The 13252-nt window shown below is 34.0% G+C and overlaps 2 protein-coding genes across 2 annotated transcripts; both read left to right on the top strand.

Annotated features, from left to right (window-relative positions):
• Positions 1-1296: 1296 nt before the first annotated feature.
• On the top strand, positions 1297-3438 carry LOC144564716 (cytochrome P450 81Q32-like). The gene is made up of 2 exons (XM_078314312.1): positions 1297-2279; positions 2664-3438. The coding sequence occupies exons 1-2, from the start codon at positions 1338-1340 to the stop codon at positions 3276-3278; spliced, it is 1557 nt and encodes a 518-aa protein (XP_078170438.1). The 5' UTR covers positions 1297-1337; the 3' UTR covers positions 3279-3438.
• Positions 3439-9515: 6077 nt separating this feature from the next.
• LOC144564718 (cytochrome P450 81Q32-like) lies at positions 9516-12778 on the top strand. The gene is made up of 2 exons (XM_078314314.1): positions 9516-10449; positions 11943-12778. Exons 1-2 carry the CDS (start codon positions 9523-9525, stop codon positions 12555-12557), a joined length of 1542 nt encoding a protein of 513 aa, XP_078170440.1. The 5' UTR covers positions 9516-9522; the 3' UTR covers positions 12558-12778.
• Positions 12779-13252: the final 474 nt, after the last annotated feature.

Here is a 13252-nt window from a genome sequence, read left to right as displayed (position 1 = left end):
AGAAAAGGTGTGCTAAATTTTTTCTCCTTGCACGTATTGAATGTGTACATTTTTTTTATAATCGGGTACAGTATGATAATATGGTTTGATTATATTTGTAAATATGAACTTTATGTTTTGGTTATGACTGATTCCAGCATTGATAGCAACAAAGTTGGGGTAATTGTTACATTAAAGTCACATTCACACTAATGATTTGGTTTGAGAAATTGGAAAAAACTGACAATATGTTATAGAACATTAATAGGAAGATCAGTAACTTTTCTTTGAGAAAAAGAAGAAATCAAGTTTTTCATAGAACTCTATTAGGTGTGGAAGCGTACTCTCTATAGTACCGCATCACTGTACGTAATTTTAGCTGTGTGATGATTTTTCAGACCAATCATAGATTAAAATAGACGGTGTATATTCCTCATTCTACATAGTAGAATCCTCTACTGGATCTGAATTCATTTGGTGTTGGGTTTCTAATTCATTGTTCAAATATTTAGACCTTTTAATATTTGAAGAGAAACAAAGTATCTTGAAATAAACAATTTTGCATATTGCTAAATAATAAAAATTTTATGGAGAAATTGGATATTTAAAAGTTTTTGATGGGTATGACAACAATTATTTATATTTAAATTAGAAAAAAAAAATTGAGTGTTATGATGGAGAAATAGGCAATATAATATATTTTAATTAGTATATCAACAATTCTCTCTTGAGAAAAAAGACTGACAAAATTTCTTTTTTAAGAAAATAAACTATCTTCAAAGTTTGTATGTGATCCAAATTTGGAAAAAGAATACTAGCACATGATCTTATGTAGAAAACTAGTGTTCTTATTTTATCTCGTGCTATCAGCAAGTTAATATAAGGACCCAAAAGTAAAAAAAAATATTTACGGTGAGGTGAACGACTAAGCTCCAAATTTGTTCACATCCCTCATCAAAAGCCGTCAGTCTTTCCAAAAAAGCGAAGGTGAACACAAGTAACGTGGACGGTTCAGACTCATCTAATGGAAACAACTGAGGAAATACAAAAGCAACACAACTACCATTTATGAAAATTGAAGGTTAATTAAGACGCCATCTTTGACTGACTGCCGAATAAATCAATCAATTAATCGCCAGATGGAAATGGATCCTATTTTAGATCCCAGACAAAATCAAAATGGGCTTGATTACACCAAGAAAAGTTATGGAAAAGTGAATTGTAGTTTCTTATATGTATCTACAACTTACCATGATAAAAGATATGATCCTGATATGTTATCTTGTTCGCTATATAAGAAGAGCAGTGTAGTACAATTGGCAAGAACAAACATCCTTCATCTTATTATACCTTAAACCATGGATGCGGTGATCTCTATGAACACCCTTTTTTGCATTTTTGTCCTTATTTTTATCACAATTTTTGTCAACTCCATTAGCAAAAGCAAGAGCAAGAGCAAGAGCAAGAGCAAGAAGAAGCTCCCTCCGGGCCCACTGGCTATTCCCATCTTAGGCCACCTGCATTTATTGAAAACAACAGAACCGCTCCACCAGACACTCCACAAAATTTCAAACCAATTCGGCCCTGCAGTCTTTCTTCGTTTCGGTTCCCGCCCGGTATTGGTGGTCTCAAGTAACACTCTGGCCGAACAGTGTTTCACCACCCATGACCTAGCATTTGCAAATCGAGTCCACTTGCCGACCGTCAAGATGGCACCTGGCTTGATTGTTTGGGCCAATTATGGTACCTACTGGCGTACCGTACGCCAAGCTGCAGCAGTTGAACTCCTTTCAAGCCAGCAATTGAATGCTTCCTCGCATATCCGGGCTAAGGAGTACACAAGCATGGCACGCCAGCTATTTACACCATATTACGAATCACAAGAGAAATCAGAGGCTAAATCTAATAGTTTCATAAAACTGGACTTTAAAAAGATGTTGTTTGAGTCAATGATGAATTTAATGTTAATGACGATTGCCGGGAAGCGAGCTTACGGAGAGAACAATGAGGACTCAGACGACATGAAGAAATTCAGCGAAGCTCTTATTGGCTGGTTCGAAATTAGCGGAGCCTCCAATGCGGAGGATTTCCTTCCACTGTTGAGGATTCTTGATTTGAAGGGAACAATGAAAAGGATGAAAAATGTGACTAAGGTGAATCAGGAGTCGGTTGAAAGGTTGATAGATGAGCACCGGCTTGCAGGGATCGGAAAGAGGAAGACGATGATCAACAGTTTGCTCGAGTTACAAAAGAAAGATTCTGAGAAATACAAAGATGAAGCTATCCGAGACATTGTTATAGTAAGTGCTGCTCTCTGTTCATAATGTTTAGAAAATTATATTTGCTCTGCACAATTTCAAATATGTTATGTAAAATATCAAATAATAGGAAAAAAATGAAAAGGCAAAAGCATACATCTCTTCATAAATTAGAGCATTGCAAGCTTCCTCCATTTAATTAAATAAATAATTATATAAGAAAAAACATGAAAAATACATCTATCAAAACCGCTAATTTCTGCAAATTAAATTGTAACCATACTGTTATTGGATTTTATCTGTATTTAATGAAAGGTGGTGTTGATAGAAAACTCGTTAGTAAAAAGTATTCTGGTCAAAGGAAAAAAGACAAAAAATGAAAAACAAAATGATCTATTTTGTTAAATGCTCCCCTTCTATGTGTAGGCCATGATGTTGGGAGGAACTGAAACTACATCTTCTACGATCGAATGGGGAATGGCCGAGTTGTTAAATAACCCTCAACTACTGGATAAGGCAACAGCTGAGATCGATAAACATGTTGGAAATAAGAGGTTGATACAAGAATCTGACGTGAACAACCTTCCTTTCCTCAATTGTATCATGAGTGAGATCTTGCGACTCCATCCAGTCGTACCCCTCCTTGCACCTCACGAGTCACGTGAAGACATCAAACTCGGAGATTACGATATTGAGAAAGGAACAATGCTTATTGTTAATATTTACCCGATACAGAGAGATCCCGAGATATGGGAGGAGCCGAACAAATTCAATCCGAATAGGTTTGAGAATGGGAATTCAAATGGAAAGTTGGTGATACCATTTGGAATGGGGAGGAGGAGGTGCCCGGGAGAGACATTCGCAATGCGGATACTCGGGGTAGTGTTAGGAACTCTTATTCAGTGTTTTGAATGGAAAAGACTCGGCGATGAGTTAATAGACTTAACCGAGGGTTGTGGGTTGACCACTCCTCTGGCTACTCCACTAGAAGTTATGTATCGACCTCGCCTGGCCATGAAAGAACTCCTGTCTGAGTTTTAACTTTTAAGTGTGTCTTTTATTATAGAATAAAATTAGGAAAATACTTTAGAATTTATCGTCTACAAATAATTAAATAAATTCGTATATTTCTTTCCTTATGATCATGCATGTAAATTACATAAAGAGAATTATCTTCGTACCAGTATGTCGCTTTCTTAAACCGTTTGCATAAACAATTAGTGTTGTTTACCATCTAAAAATCATGTTTAATATTGTTTCTCCAGAATGCATTTTACGCAAACAACAGATATGACATAAAAGCCCAAGTTGGCTTCTCTCACCAAAGTGTTCTTCAATTTTCTCTTTTGCTTTTCTTTAGTGATAAGAGGCCCTTTAGATAATGGGCCTTCGATTTTCCAACAATGTAACACAATATAAAACTACTGGTCATATACTCATATACTACCTTTATTTGTGTGGACCAATATTTAACAGGTCCTAGCAAGTTGGGCCTTCATTAAAACAAATCAAGTTACATTTTTTTATTTTTAAGTCAAAACTTTTAAATGCGGAATTTGACTAGTAAAACTTTAGACAATCAGACCTAGATTAGGCTTTTGCTACTTGCTTTATTCATGTAGTCGTTGAATGATGATTAGGCTTGAAAAACATAAAAGTTGATGAGGAAAATCTGTGGTTCTAGATCCGTAGGCCTGCAAACGAACCGAACCAAATCGAACTTGCCCAGGTTCGAATTCGAATTCGAAATTAATTCGAATCGAACTAGGTTCGAAATTGAAATGATTTCAAACCTAAAAACCCAGTTCGAATTCAGTTCGGTTTAATTCGAACTGGTTCGATTCGAATTCGAAATAGTTCGAAATTGAGACAGATTTTCAGTAATTTTCAGTTAAGATAACCAATTTTCAACAATTTGATTACACAGTACAATAACAGAGATATGAAATAACACAGAGATTACACAGTAGTTAGTGAATTAATTTTTATTACACAACCATCCAAGCAAGCATCAAATTGAAATTGCAACCAGAAACTGAGAATGTACTAGTAAACTAGTAAACTGGTACCGTCAACCAAGCAAGCATCATTTTTTTTATATAAAAAGCACTTGTGCTCGTTTCATTTCAGAAATCAGAAAAACTTATCAGTAGCACAAATTAAGATCAATAGATTTTTCTGGCTCAAAATTACAAAAAACAGTTAGAGAATCAAAATTACAAAAAACCTAACGTAACCAGCAGCTTCGCAACAACAGAGGAGAAGAGAGAAGCGCCAGTCGGAGGAGAGAGCTTCGCGAGAGGAGAGAGAAAAGAAAGTCGGCTAGGTTAGGTCGCCTGTGAGAGTGCGAGCGAGAGGGAGAAATAACAGATAACAAGTGTAAATTAAATGGACGGTTCAGATTAATATCGGAGATTCGAACCTTGAGAGATTCGCGAACCTATCGAATCGAATCATCCCCGGTTCGAATTCGAATTGAATTAATTTCGAATCGAACTGGTTTGAATTAATTTCGAATCGAATTTTTTTCGAACTTTTTTCGAATCGAATCACGAATCTCGAATTTTTTGTGCACCCCTATAGATCCGTATCTGCTGGCTTTCGGACTAAAGTCTATTTTATTTAATCTGAACATGATATGGAGGATCTCAACAAAAAAATTCTGTAGCTTTTGAGCACCTGAGTATAACTCAACAAAAGGAGGATAGATATCATAATATTGCACAAATCTTAACTTCATCAAACGGTGAAAAGTAACTGTCACGGGAGCTGGAATCGTGCTAACTTTGGACCGAACTTTAGGTAATATATTGTTTGTTCCATGCTTATAATTTTCTTTTAGTTATAAAAATAGAACAGGTATATATTGGTTGGTAATTGGTTTAGATTCTTGATTTACGTTACAAATCCTAAAATCAAACGAGTTTGATTTCTCTCCTTCTCTCGAATTCATGTTCTCAGTTTTATCCCGCAATTGTTTTTTTTTTTTTTTTCTTGTTTGAGGTAGTAGTAGGCTTATTCCTACTATAATTTAATTAATAAAAAATAGAGTAAAAATATATATATGTGGGGTTTGGTGAGAACTAGGTCTGCACCTTTAATTTGGCTTTAGATCAGGGTAAGATATAACGAAATGAAGAAAAAAATTCATTAAAATACAAGCCAACAATGGGAAAAAAAAACATGAACAAAAAAAGAGTATGTAAATTATAAGAGGAGCTCCGACACCATCGATCTAACTCTTGAGATGAGTTCTTCGAAATTGTTACTATAGATTAAAGGTACCTATTATTGTTCCATCTCTCCTGTTATTAAAGATATTTACACAAGTCCACTAAACCCTTTTCAGACATATAATTTGTGATGTATTGTGTTAACAAACTCCGAGGACAAGTATTTGATCAATGGTTGCTGTCATATCTTTCTACAGTATGGTAGAAGAAAGATGGAATTTGTGTTCCATTAAAAAAATCGATAACAGCAATTAGAGGTCACTGTTCGCGTCATTTATCTTGGTTTGTGCCTCATCAGTTTAGCACGCTTTATTAGCTGATACGCGGTATATAAGAATAACTTTTATGAGAGATGTACGAACTTAATTTTCCTATCAAAATAATGGTACCACTTCTATCAGTTATCTTGTGTACTTTTTTTTTTTTTTAGAAAAAGTTGTTGGCCACCGATTTTATTGGAAACCAAATTGTTGTGTTGCCAACTCCAAACAACTGGGGTCAGAAACAAGGTACATATAACCTGGAATAAACTAGCAACAAAAGGATACTGGTACTATGCTAATATCGACTACAGAGCACCACAATAAAGCTACAAAAGATGAAACAAGGCTAAAATACAGCCACTAAGGCTAAAACAAAGAACCAACTAAGAATACCCCTGCAAACCAAAAACAAGGAACTCAATCAAGCAATTCATCTAGGAATCCTATCCCAGGAGTTGTATCTCCTCGATCTCGCATAAGTGTAACTGTCCGATCCTCTTCCTCTAAAACCTCTTGCTCTATCCCATGAGCCTTTATTAGAGTCAAAATCTGAGAAGGCATGTCATTAGTGTCTAATAGAAGAATCAAAGATAAGTTGAGCAATGATCCATTATTCAAAGTTTTACACCAAAATGAGGCTAAAGGAATAATCCTTGAGCCAACTACCTACAAAGTAGGGATGTTAGTGTGTTGAAAACAAAATTTATTTCGCTCAAGCCATATACACCACAATGTAGTACTATGAACTAGTTCAACCAAAGGCTTGTCTTTAAGTGGAATAGAGGCATTGAGGAACCATATACCATCCATAGTTTGTCCATCAAAAATAAAATTATTATGATTTGCAATCCAAACCCACAATTGACTAGTAAAAGGGCAAAGCATAAAGAGATGATAAGTTGTTTCAAAATCTCCACAAAATGGGCTTGAAGAATCCCCCACCCAACCTTTAGTAATCGGATTTTCCTTTGTAAGAATTTTTTTTTTAAGGAGATAAAGGAAAATTTTTATTTTCAATAAAATTTTAGATGACCAAATAGCAGTAAATTCATTATTAGGTACTCCACCATATTCAAGCCAAACATAACATGAATGCACTGAAAATTTTCCCACTTATGACCATCTCCACTGTAATGTATCAGAGATATTAGGATTTGGATGAAAATGCAATAATTGATTGTGAAGATTATGCCAATTATTCAGTAATACACCTGTTAGTTGCCTCGTAAAGGAAATATTCAAAGTACCATAATGAAAAGCTTCAATAACTAACAACTCAGGGTCTGAGGCAGTATTAAAGAGACTAGGATATAAACAAGCTAAAGTAAGCTCGAAGCACCATCTATCTTGCCAAAAATTTTATGGTGGATCCACTACCCAACTGCATTGTAAAACCAAAATTTACCACTTCAGCACCTTTAAGAATTCCCTTCCAATAAAAAAGGGGAACATGTATGGGAGTAACCAGATGGTCCATATTTGGACAAAATAATTGATTTCCACATGCTATGAACAGTATGATCCTTAAACCTAACTCACCACTTGACCAATAGTGATTGATTAAGTCTTTTCCAATCAATTAAACCTAAACCCACCAATCCACCATATCTTGTGAACATTTCCTTTGTTTTATTTTTTTATCCCATCATAAATTTGGTTGTGTATTGTATTCTTTGCCATTTTATTTTCTTCGGAAGTCTATCCGAGGGAACAAAACTGAATGAATTAGTTTTTTTTTTCTTTACTATATTTTTCTTATTTCCTTATATGGTTTTTCCATTTTGAAAAATATTAGTTATCCTAATATTACTTCGTATTTCTTAACTAATTAAAAGGAGTTATTTGACAAGCAATGGCTTCAAGTTTTAAGCTAGCTAGGTTTCTCATTTGCCAAATTTTATGTAACTTAATATTGTCAATTTGGAGTTCACATTGTAAATTTCCTCAAATTACTTTGAAATGTTTCATCTGTAAACTTCGGGGTTAAGTATTTGACAAAATTTGCCAAAATGTGTGATGCATTATTAAAAAACTTCGGGATTAATTATCTCTTGACAAAGTAGAAGAAAAGTGGGACTTCGATTCCATTATAATAAAATATGAGTAATTATATATAGGCCATTGCTTATGTCATTTATCCGCGTTATATAACAAGGAAATTTATCTATCAGATCGCTGGCACTGCTGGTCTTGTTCTTCTTTCCCTTTCACCTTATATATTGTTTGCAAGGTTCTAAATAACATTTATCGCGTTATAGCGGAAAGTATGAAAAAAAAGCTATAGCGAATAGCGTTGCTATAACGAAAACTATGCTACATTAGGGACGGTCCATTTTAACAGGAGTTGAAGCTCGATCAAAGATAGACAAAATCAGGAGCAGATCTTAGTGTAGTTCAAAGGTGGCTAAGCCACCTTCTGATTCTATTTTTTTTTTAATTATATACATTAAAATTTCTGTTCTCTTAAGTTGTTATATAACTTAGCTTCTCTCATAAAAAAACAAGTATTTTTTTATACCTAGTAATTAAAGTTACTTATTGAATTGTGAGAGATTTTAGATTCAAATCTCACTTCTCATATTATATATTTTTACATTTTATTCTCATCTAAATTTTATAGTTCCGTCCCTGAACAAAACTCAGATAAAAAAAAATAGACATAATCCAATTCCAACCTATTATATACGGATCTAATAATTATTTTTCAATCCTATTAAAATATGTATAAAGAATCCTAGCACATGATCTTATGTAAAAACTGGTGTTCTTCTTCATCACGTGCTATCAGCAAATTAATTAAGGACCAAAAGTTAAAAAAAAAATTTATGGTGAGGTGGACGACTAAGCTCCAAATTTGTTCACACGATTTCATCCCTCATCCAAAACAGCATAATGGAAATTTTTTCTTCACGGATTGCATCTGTCCACCACACAATCTCAGCCCTCATCCAAAACAGTAAAATGGACATTTTTTTCTCCACTGATTGCGTCAGTAGGTGAACACAAGGAGCGTGGACGGTTGTGAGTTGTGACAACTGAAAATGAAAAATCTTTGTCAAAATCGTAATTTTGATTATCAGACTCATCCAAAGGAAACAACAGAGCAAATACAAAAGCAACAAGACTATCATTTATGACAATTAGAGGTTATTCAATCAATCAATCCATCAATCAATCAATCAACACAACTATCATTTATGAAAATTAGAAGTTAGACACCAATTTTTTACTAATCAATCAATCAATCCATTATTCACCAGATGGAAATGGGATGCCACTCCGCTGCTCTTCAAATAGAAGAGCAGGACTCTGTTATTCAAAATCTAACTGTTAATTTTTTTCATGCACGAATCGCAACATAGATGAACAGCCGGATTTAGAAGTCTTGCTCTCCTATTTGAAGAGGAGCGGAGTTAGCTCCATGGAAATGAGTCGAATTTTAAGTCCCAGACGAAATCAAGATGGCTTGACTGCATCAAGAACAGTTGCTGTGATTTCAAAGAATAGCAGGGACCTACTAATCAATCAATCATTCCATTATTCACCAGATGGAAATGGATCCAATTTTGGGTCCCAGACGAAAGCAAATGACTTGACTGCATCGGACTGTTTATCTGTTTTGAGATTCCTGCATAAAACCAACTGCTCTTGCATCGTGCATTTCAAAAAAATTAACGGTTTGATTTGGAAGAAAGGGTCCCTGCGTAGTACATATGATAACAAAAAAAAATGATCCGCTATATAAAAAGAGCTGTGTAGTATACTACTAATTCTTGTTATACCTTAACCATGGGTATGTATTTGATCTCCATGAACACTTTTTTTTGCATTTTTGTCTTTATTTTGATCACAATTCTTGTCAACTCCATTACCAAGAGCAAGAGCAAGAAGAAGCTCCCTCCGGGCCCACCGGCTCTTCCCATCTTAGGCCACCTGCATTTATTAAAAGCAACAGAACCACTCCACCAGACACTCCACAAAATTTCAAACCAATTCGGCCCTGCAGTCTTTCTTCGTTTCGGTTCCCGCCCGGTATTGGTGATCTCAAGTAACACTCTGGCGGAACAGTGTTTCACCACCCATGACCTAGCATTCGCAAATCGAGTCCACTTGCCGACCGTCAAGATGGCACCTGGCTTGATTGTTTGGGTCAATTATGGTACCTACTGGCGTACCGTACGCCAAGCTGCAGCAATTGAACTCCTTTCAAGCCAGCAATTGAATGCTTCCTCGCATATCCGGGCTAAGGAGTACACAAGCATGGCACGCCAGCTATTTACACCATATTACGAATCACAAGAGAAATCAGAGGCTAAATCTAATAGTTTCATAAAACTGGACTTTAAAAAGATGTTGTTTGAGTCAATGATGAATTTAATGTTAATGACGATTGCCGGGAAGCGAGCTTACGGAGAGAACAATGAGGACTCAGACGACATGAAGAAATTCAGCGAAGCTCTTATTGGCTGGTTCGAAATTAGCGGAGCCTCCAATGCGGAGGATTTCCTTCCACTGTTGAGGATTCTTGATTTGAAGGGAACAATGAAAAGGATGAAAAATGTGACTAAGGTGAATCAGGAGTCGGTTGAAAGGTTGATAGATGAGCACCGGCTTGCGGGGATCGGAAAGAGGAAGACGATGATCAACAGTTTGCTCGAGTTACAAAAGAAAGATTCTGAGAAATACAAAGATGAAGCTATCCGAGACATTGTTATAGTAAGTGCTGCTCTCTGTTCATAATGTTTAGAAAATTATATTTGCTCTGCACAATTCCAAATATGTTATGTAAAATATCAAATAATAGGAAAAAAATGAAAAGTCAAAAGCATATATATCTCTTCATAAATTAGAGCATTGCAAGGTTCCTCCTTTTAATAAAAAAAATAATTATATAAGAAAAGACATGAAAAATACACCGATTTTTTTATTTATATCCAAAACAATAATTAAATTTCAAGAAATAACCGAAGTTGGGCGTGATTTCGCTCAAACCGGAAATTTTTTTTCCGGTTTTAGAATTCCAAACCATCGCAAAAAAAAAAAAAAGAGAAACGGTAAATTTTTTTTTTTCCGGTTTCACTATTTTTTTCTTTTTTCAGGTTTTTTTTATTTAAATAGAAATATTTAGAATTTATTTATATTTTGTATTGAAATATTAGAAATATTTAATATTTTTTTTTGAAAATAGATGTAATACTATATAATTTGATTTATTAGAAAGACTGCTACAAATAATCCGGATCAACATTTTTCAAGCCGAATTTTTTGCGGCTGTAAGAAAAATTAATATATTTTTTATGAGTTATTGGAAAAAAAGAAAAATGCTTGGATTCTGAGTTATTGCTCCCGGTTTAAAAGTCACTTCTAGGTAATACAGAAAATATTGTGATCCTTCTAGTACATTTAATTTATAAAAAGTTGTATCTATTTTGAGAATTCTTTTTAATAACAATCATTAAATAAATTAAATTTTTTGTGTTTTTTCAAAAATAGATACCACTTTTTAGAAATTAAATGTACTAGAAAGATGACAATATTTTATGTATTTACTTAGAAGTGACTTTTAAACCGGGATCAAGAACTGAGAATTCAAACATTTTTTTTTCAATAACACATAAATAAATATATTAATTTGTCTTACAGCCGCAAAAAATCCGGCATGAAAAATGTTGATTCAGGTTATTTGTAGCAGTCTTTCTAATAAATTAAATTATATAGTATTCCATCTAATTTTAAAGAAATATATTAAATATTTCTAAATATTTCAATAAAAAAATAAATAAATTATAAATATTTCCATTTAAATAAAATAAAAATCTGAAAAAGGAAAAAAAAGTGAAACCGGAAATTTTTTTTACGGTTTCTCGATGTTTTTTTTTTTTTTAGCCACTGGTTTTGAAATTGTAAAACCGGAAAAATTTTTTCCAGTTTGGGTAGATTTTAAAATCCTGTCCAACTTTGGTTATTTTTTGAAATTTAATTATTTTTTTGGATATAAATAAAAAAATCGGAAAAATACATCTATGAAAACCGCTAATTTCTGCAAATTAATTGTAACCATACTGTTATTGGATTTTATCTGTATTTAATGAAAGGTGGTGTTGATAGAAAACTCGTTAGTAAAAAGTATTCTGGTCAAAAGAAAAAGACAAAAAATGAAAAACAAAATGATCGATCAAGTTTGTTAAATGCTCCTCTTCTATATGTAGGCCATGATGTTGGGAGGAACTGAAACTACATCTACTACGATCGAATGGGGAATGGCTGAGTTGTTAAATAGCCCTCAACTACTGGAGAAGGCAACAGCTGAGATCGATACACATGTTGGAAATAAGAGGTTGATACAAGAATCTGACATGAACAACCTTCCTTTCCTCAATTGTATCATTAGTGAGATCTTTCGACTCCACCCGGCTCTACCGCTCCTTGTGTCTCACGAGTCACGTGAAGACATCAAACTCGGAAATTACGACATTGCTAAAGGAACGATGCTTATTGTGAATATTTACCCGATACAGAGAGACCCCGAGATATGGGAGGAGCCGAACAAATTCAATCCGAATAGGTTTGAGAATGGGAATTCAAATGGAAAGTTGGTGATACCATTTGGAATGGGGAGGAGGAGGTGCCCGGGAGAGACATTCGCAATGCGGATACTCGGGGTATTGTTAGGAACTCTTATTCAGTGTTTTGAATGGAAAAGACTCGGCGATGAGTTAATAGACTTAACCGAGGGTTGTGGGTTGACCACTCCTCTGGCTACTCCACTAGAAGTTATGTATCGACCTCGCCTGGCCATGAAAGAACTCCTGTCTGAGTTTTAAGTGTGTCTTTTATTATAGAATAAAATTAGGAAAATACTTTAGAATTTATCGCCTACAAATAATTAAATAAATTCGTATATTTCTTTCCTGATGATCATGCATGTAAAGAGGACGGTTCAAATGCCTCTATTTTTTGTACCTCCACTTACAATGTCTTCATTTTTAAAAATTTTAATAAGTCAAAATTAAAACTTAAAACTTAAAATAAAACTGTTAGATGTGATCTATGTTGTTTCCTCTATGTTCTCATAAAAAAAATATGACATTTCAATTTTGTTTTTATGTGAATCAATAAGTTCAAAAATCAACGTCTAGAAATCATCCACATTAATATGTTTTTTACAAACTCTTGATGACAATCAAAATAAAGTTGAAATGTTATAATTTTTTTAAACGTGCATAAATAAACTGATGGAGATCATATCCAATGGTTTATTTTGACTTTTAAGTTTTAAATTTTGAATTCTTAAAGTTTTTAAAAATGAAGACATGGTGGAGGCACAAAAAACGAAGGGCATTTGAACCCTCCTTGCATGTAAATTACATAAAGAGAATTATCTTCGTACCAGTATGTTACTTTCTTAAACCGTTTGCATAAACAATTAGTGTTGTTTACCATCTAAAAATCATGTTTAATATTGTTTCTCCTGAATGCATTTTACGCAAACAACAGATATGACATAAAAGCCCAAGTT

This window comes from Carex rostrata, chromosome 13 (genome assembly GCF_964058835.1).
Source record: "Carex rostrata chromosome 13, lpCarRost1.2, whole genome shotgun sequence".
NCBI lineage: Eukaryota > Viridiplantae > Streptophyta > Magnoliopsida > Poales > Cyperaceae > Carex > Carex rostrata.
This window is presented reverse-complemented; position numbering and strand designations above follow the sequence as displayed.

What these genes read in the sequence shown, in the direction of transcription:
- LOC144564718 (XM_078314314.1), top strand. Translation starts at nt 9,523, where the DNA reads ATGGGTATGTATTTGATCTCCATGAACACTTTTTTTTGCATTTTTGTC. An exon ending in CTATCCGAGACATTGTTATA is followed by an intron (nt 10,450 to 11,942) that starts GTAAGTGCTGCT and finishes TTCTATATGTAG; the next exon opens with GCCATGATGTTGGGAGGAAC.
- LOC144564716 (XM_078314312.1), top strand. Translation starts at nt 1,338, where the DNA reads ATGGATGCGGTGATCTCTATGAACACCCTTTTTTGCATTTTTGTCCTT. An exon ending in CTATCCGAGACATTGTTATA is followed by an intron (nt 2,280 to 2,663) that starts GTAAGTGCTGCT and finishes TTCTATGTGTAG; the next exon opens with GCCATGATGTTGGGAGGAAC.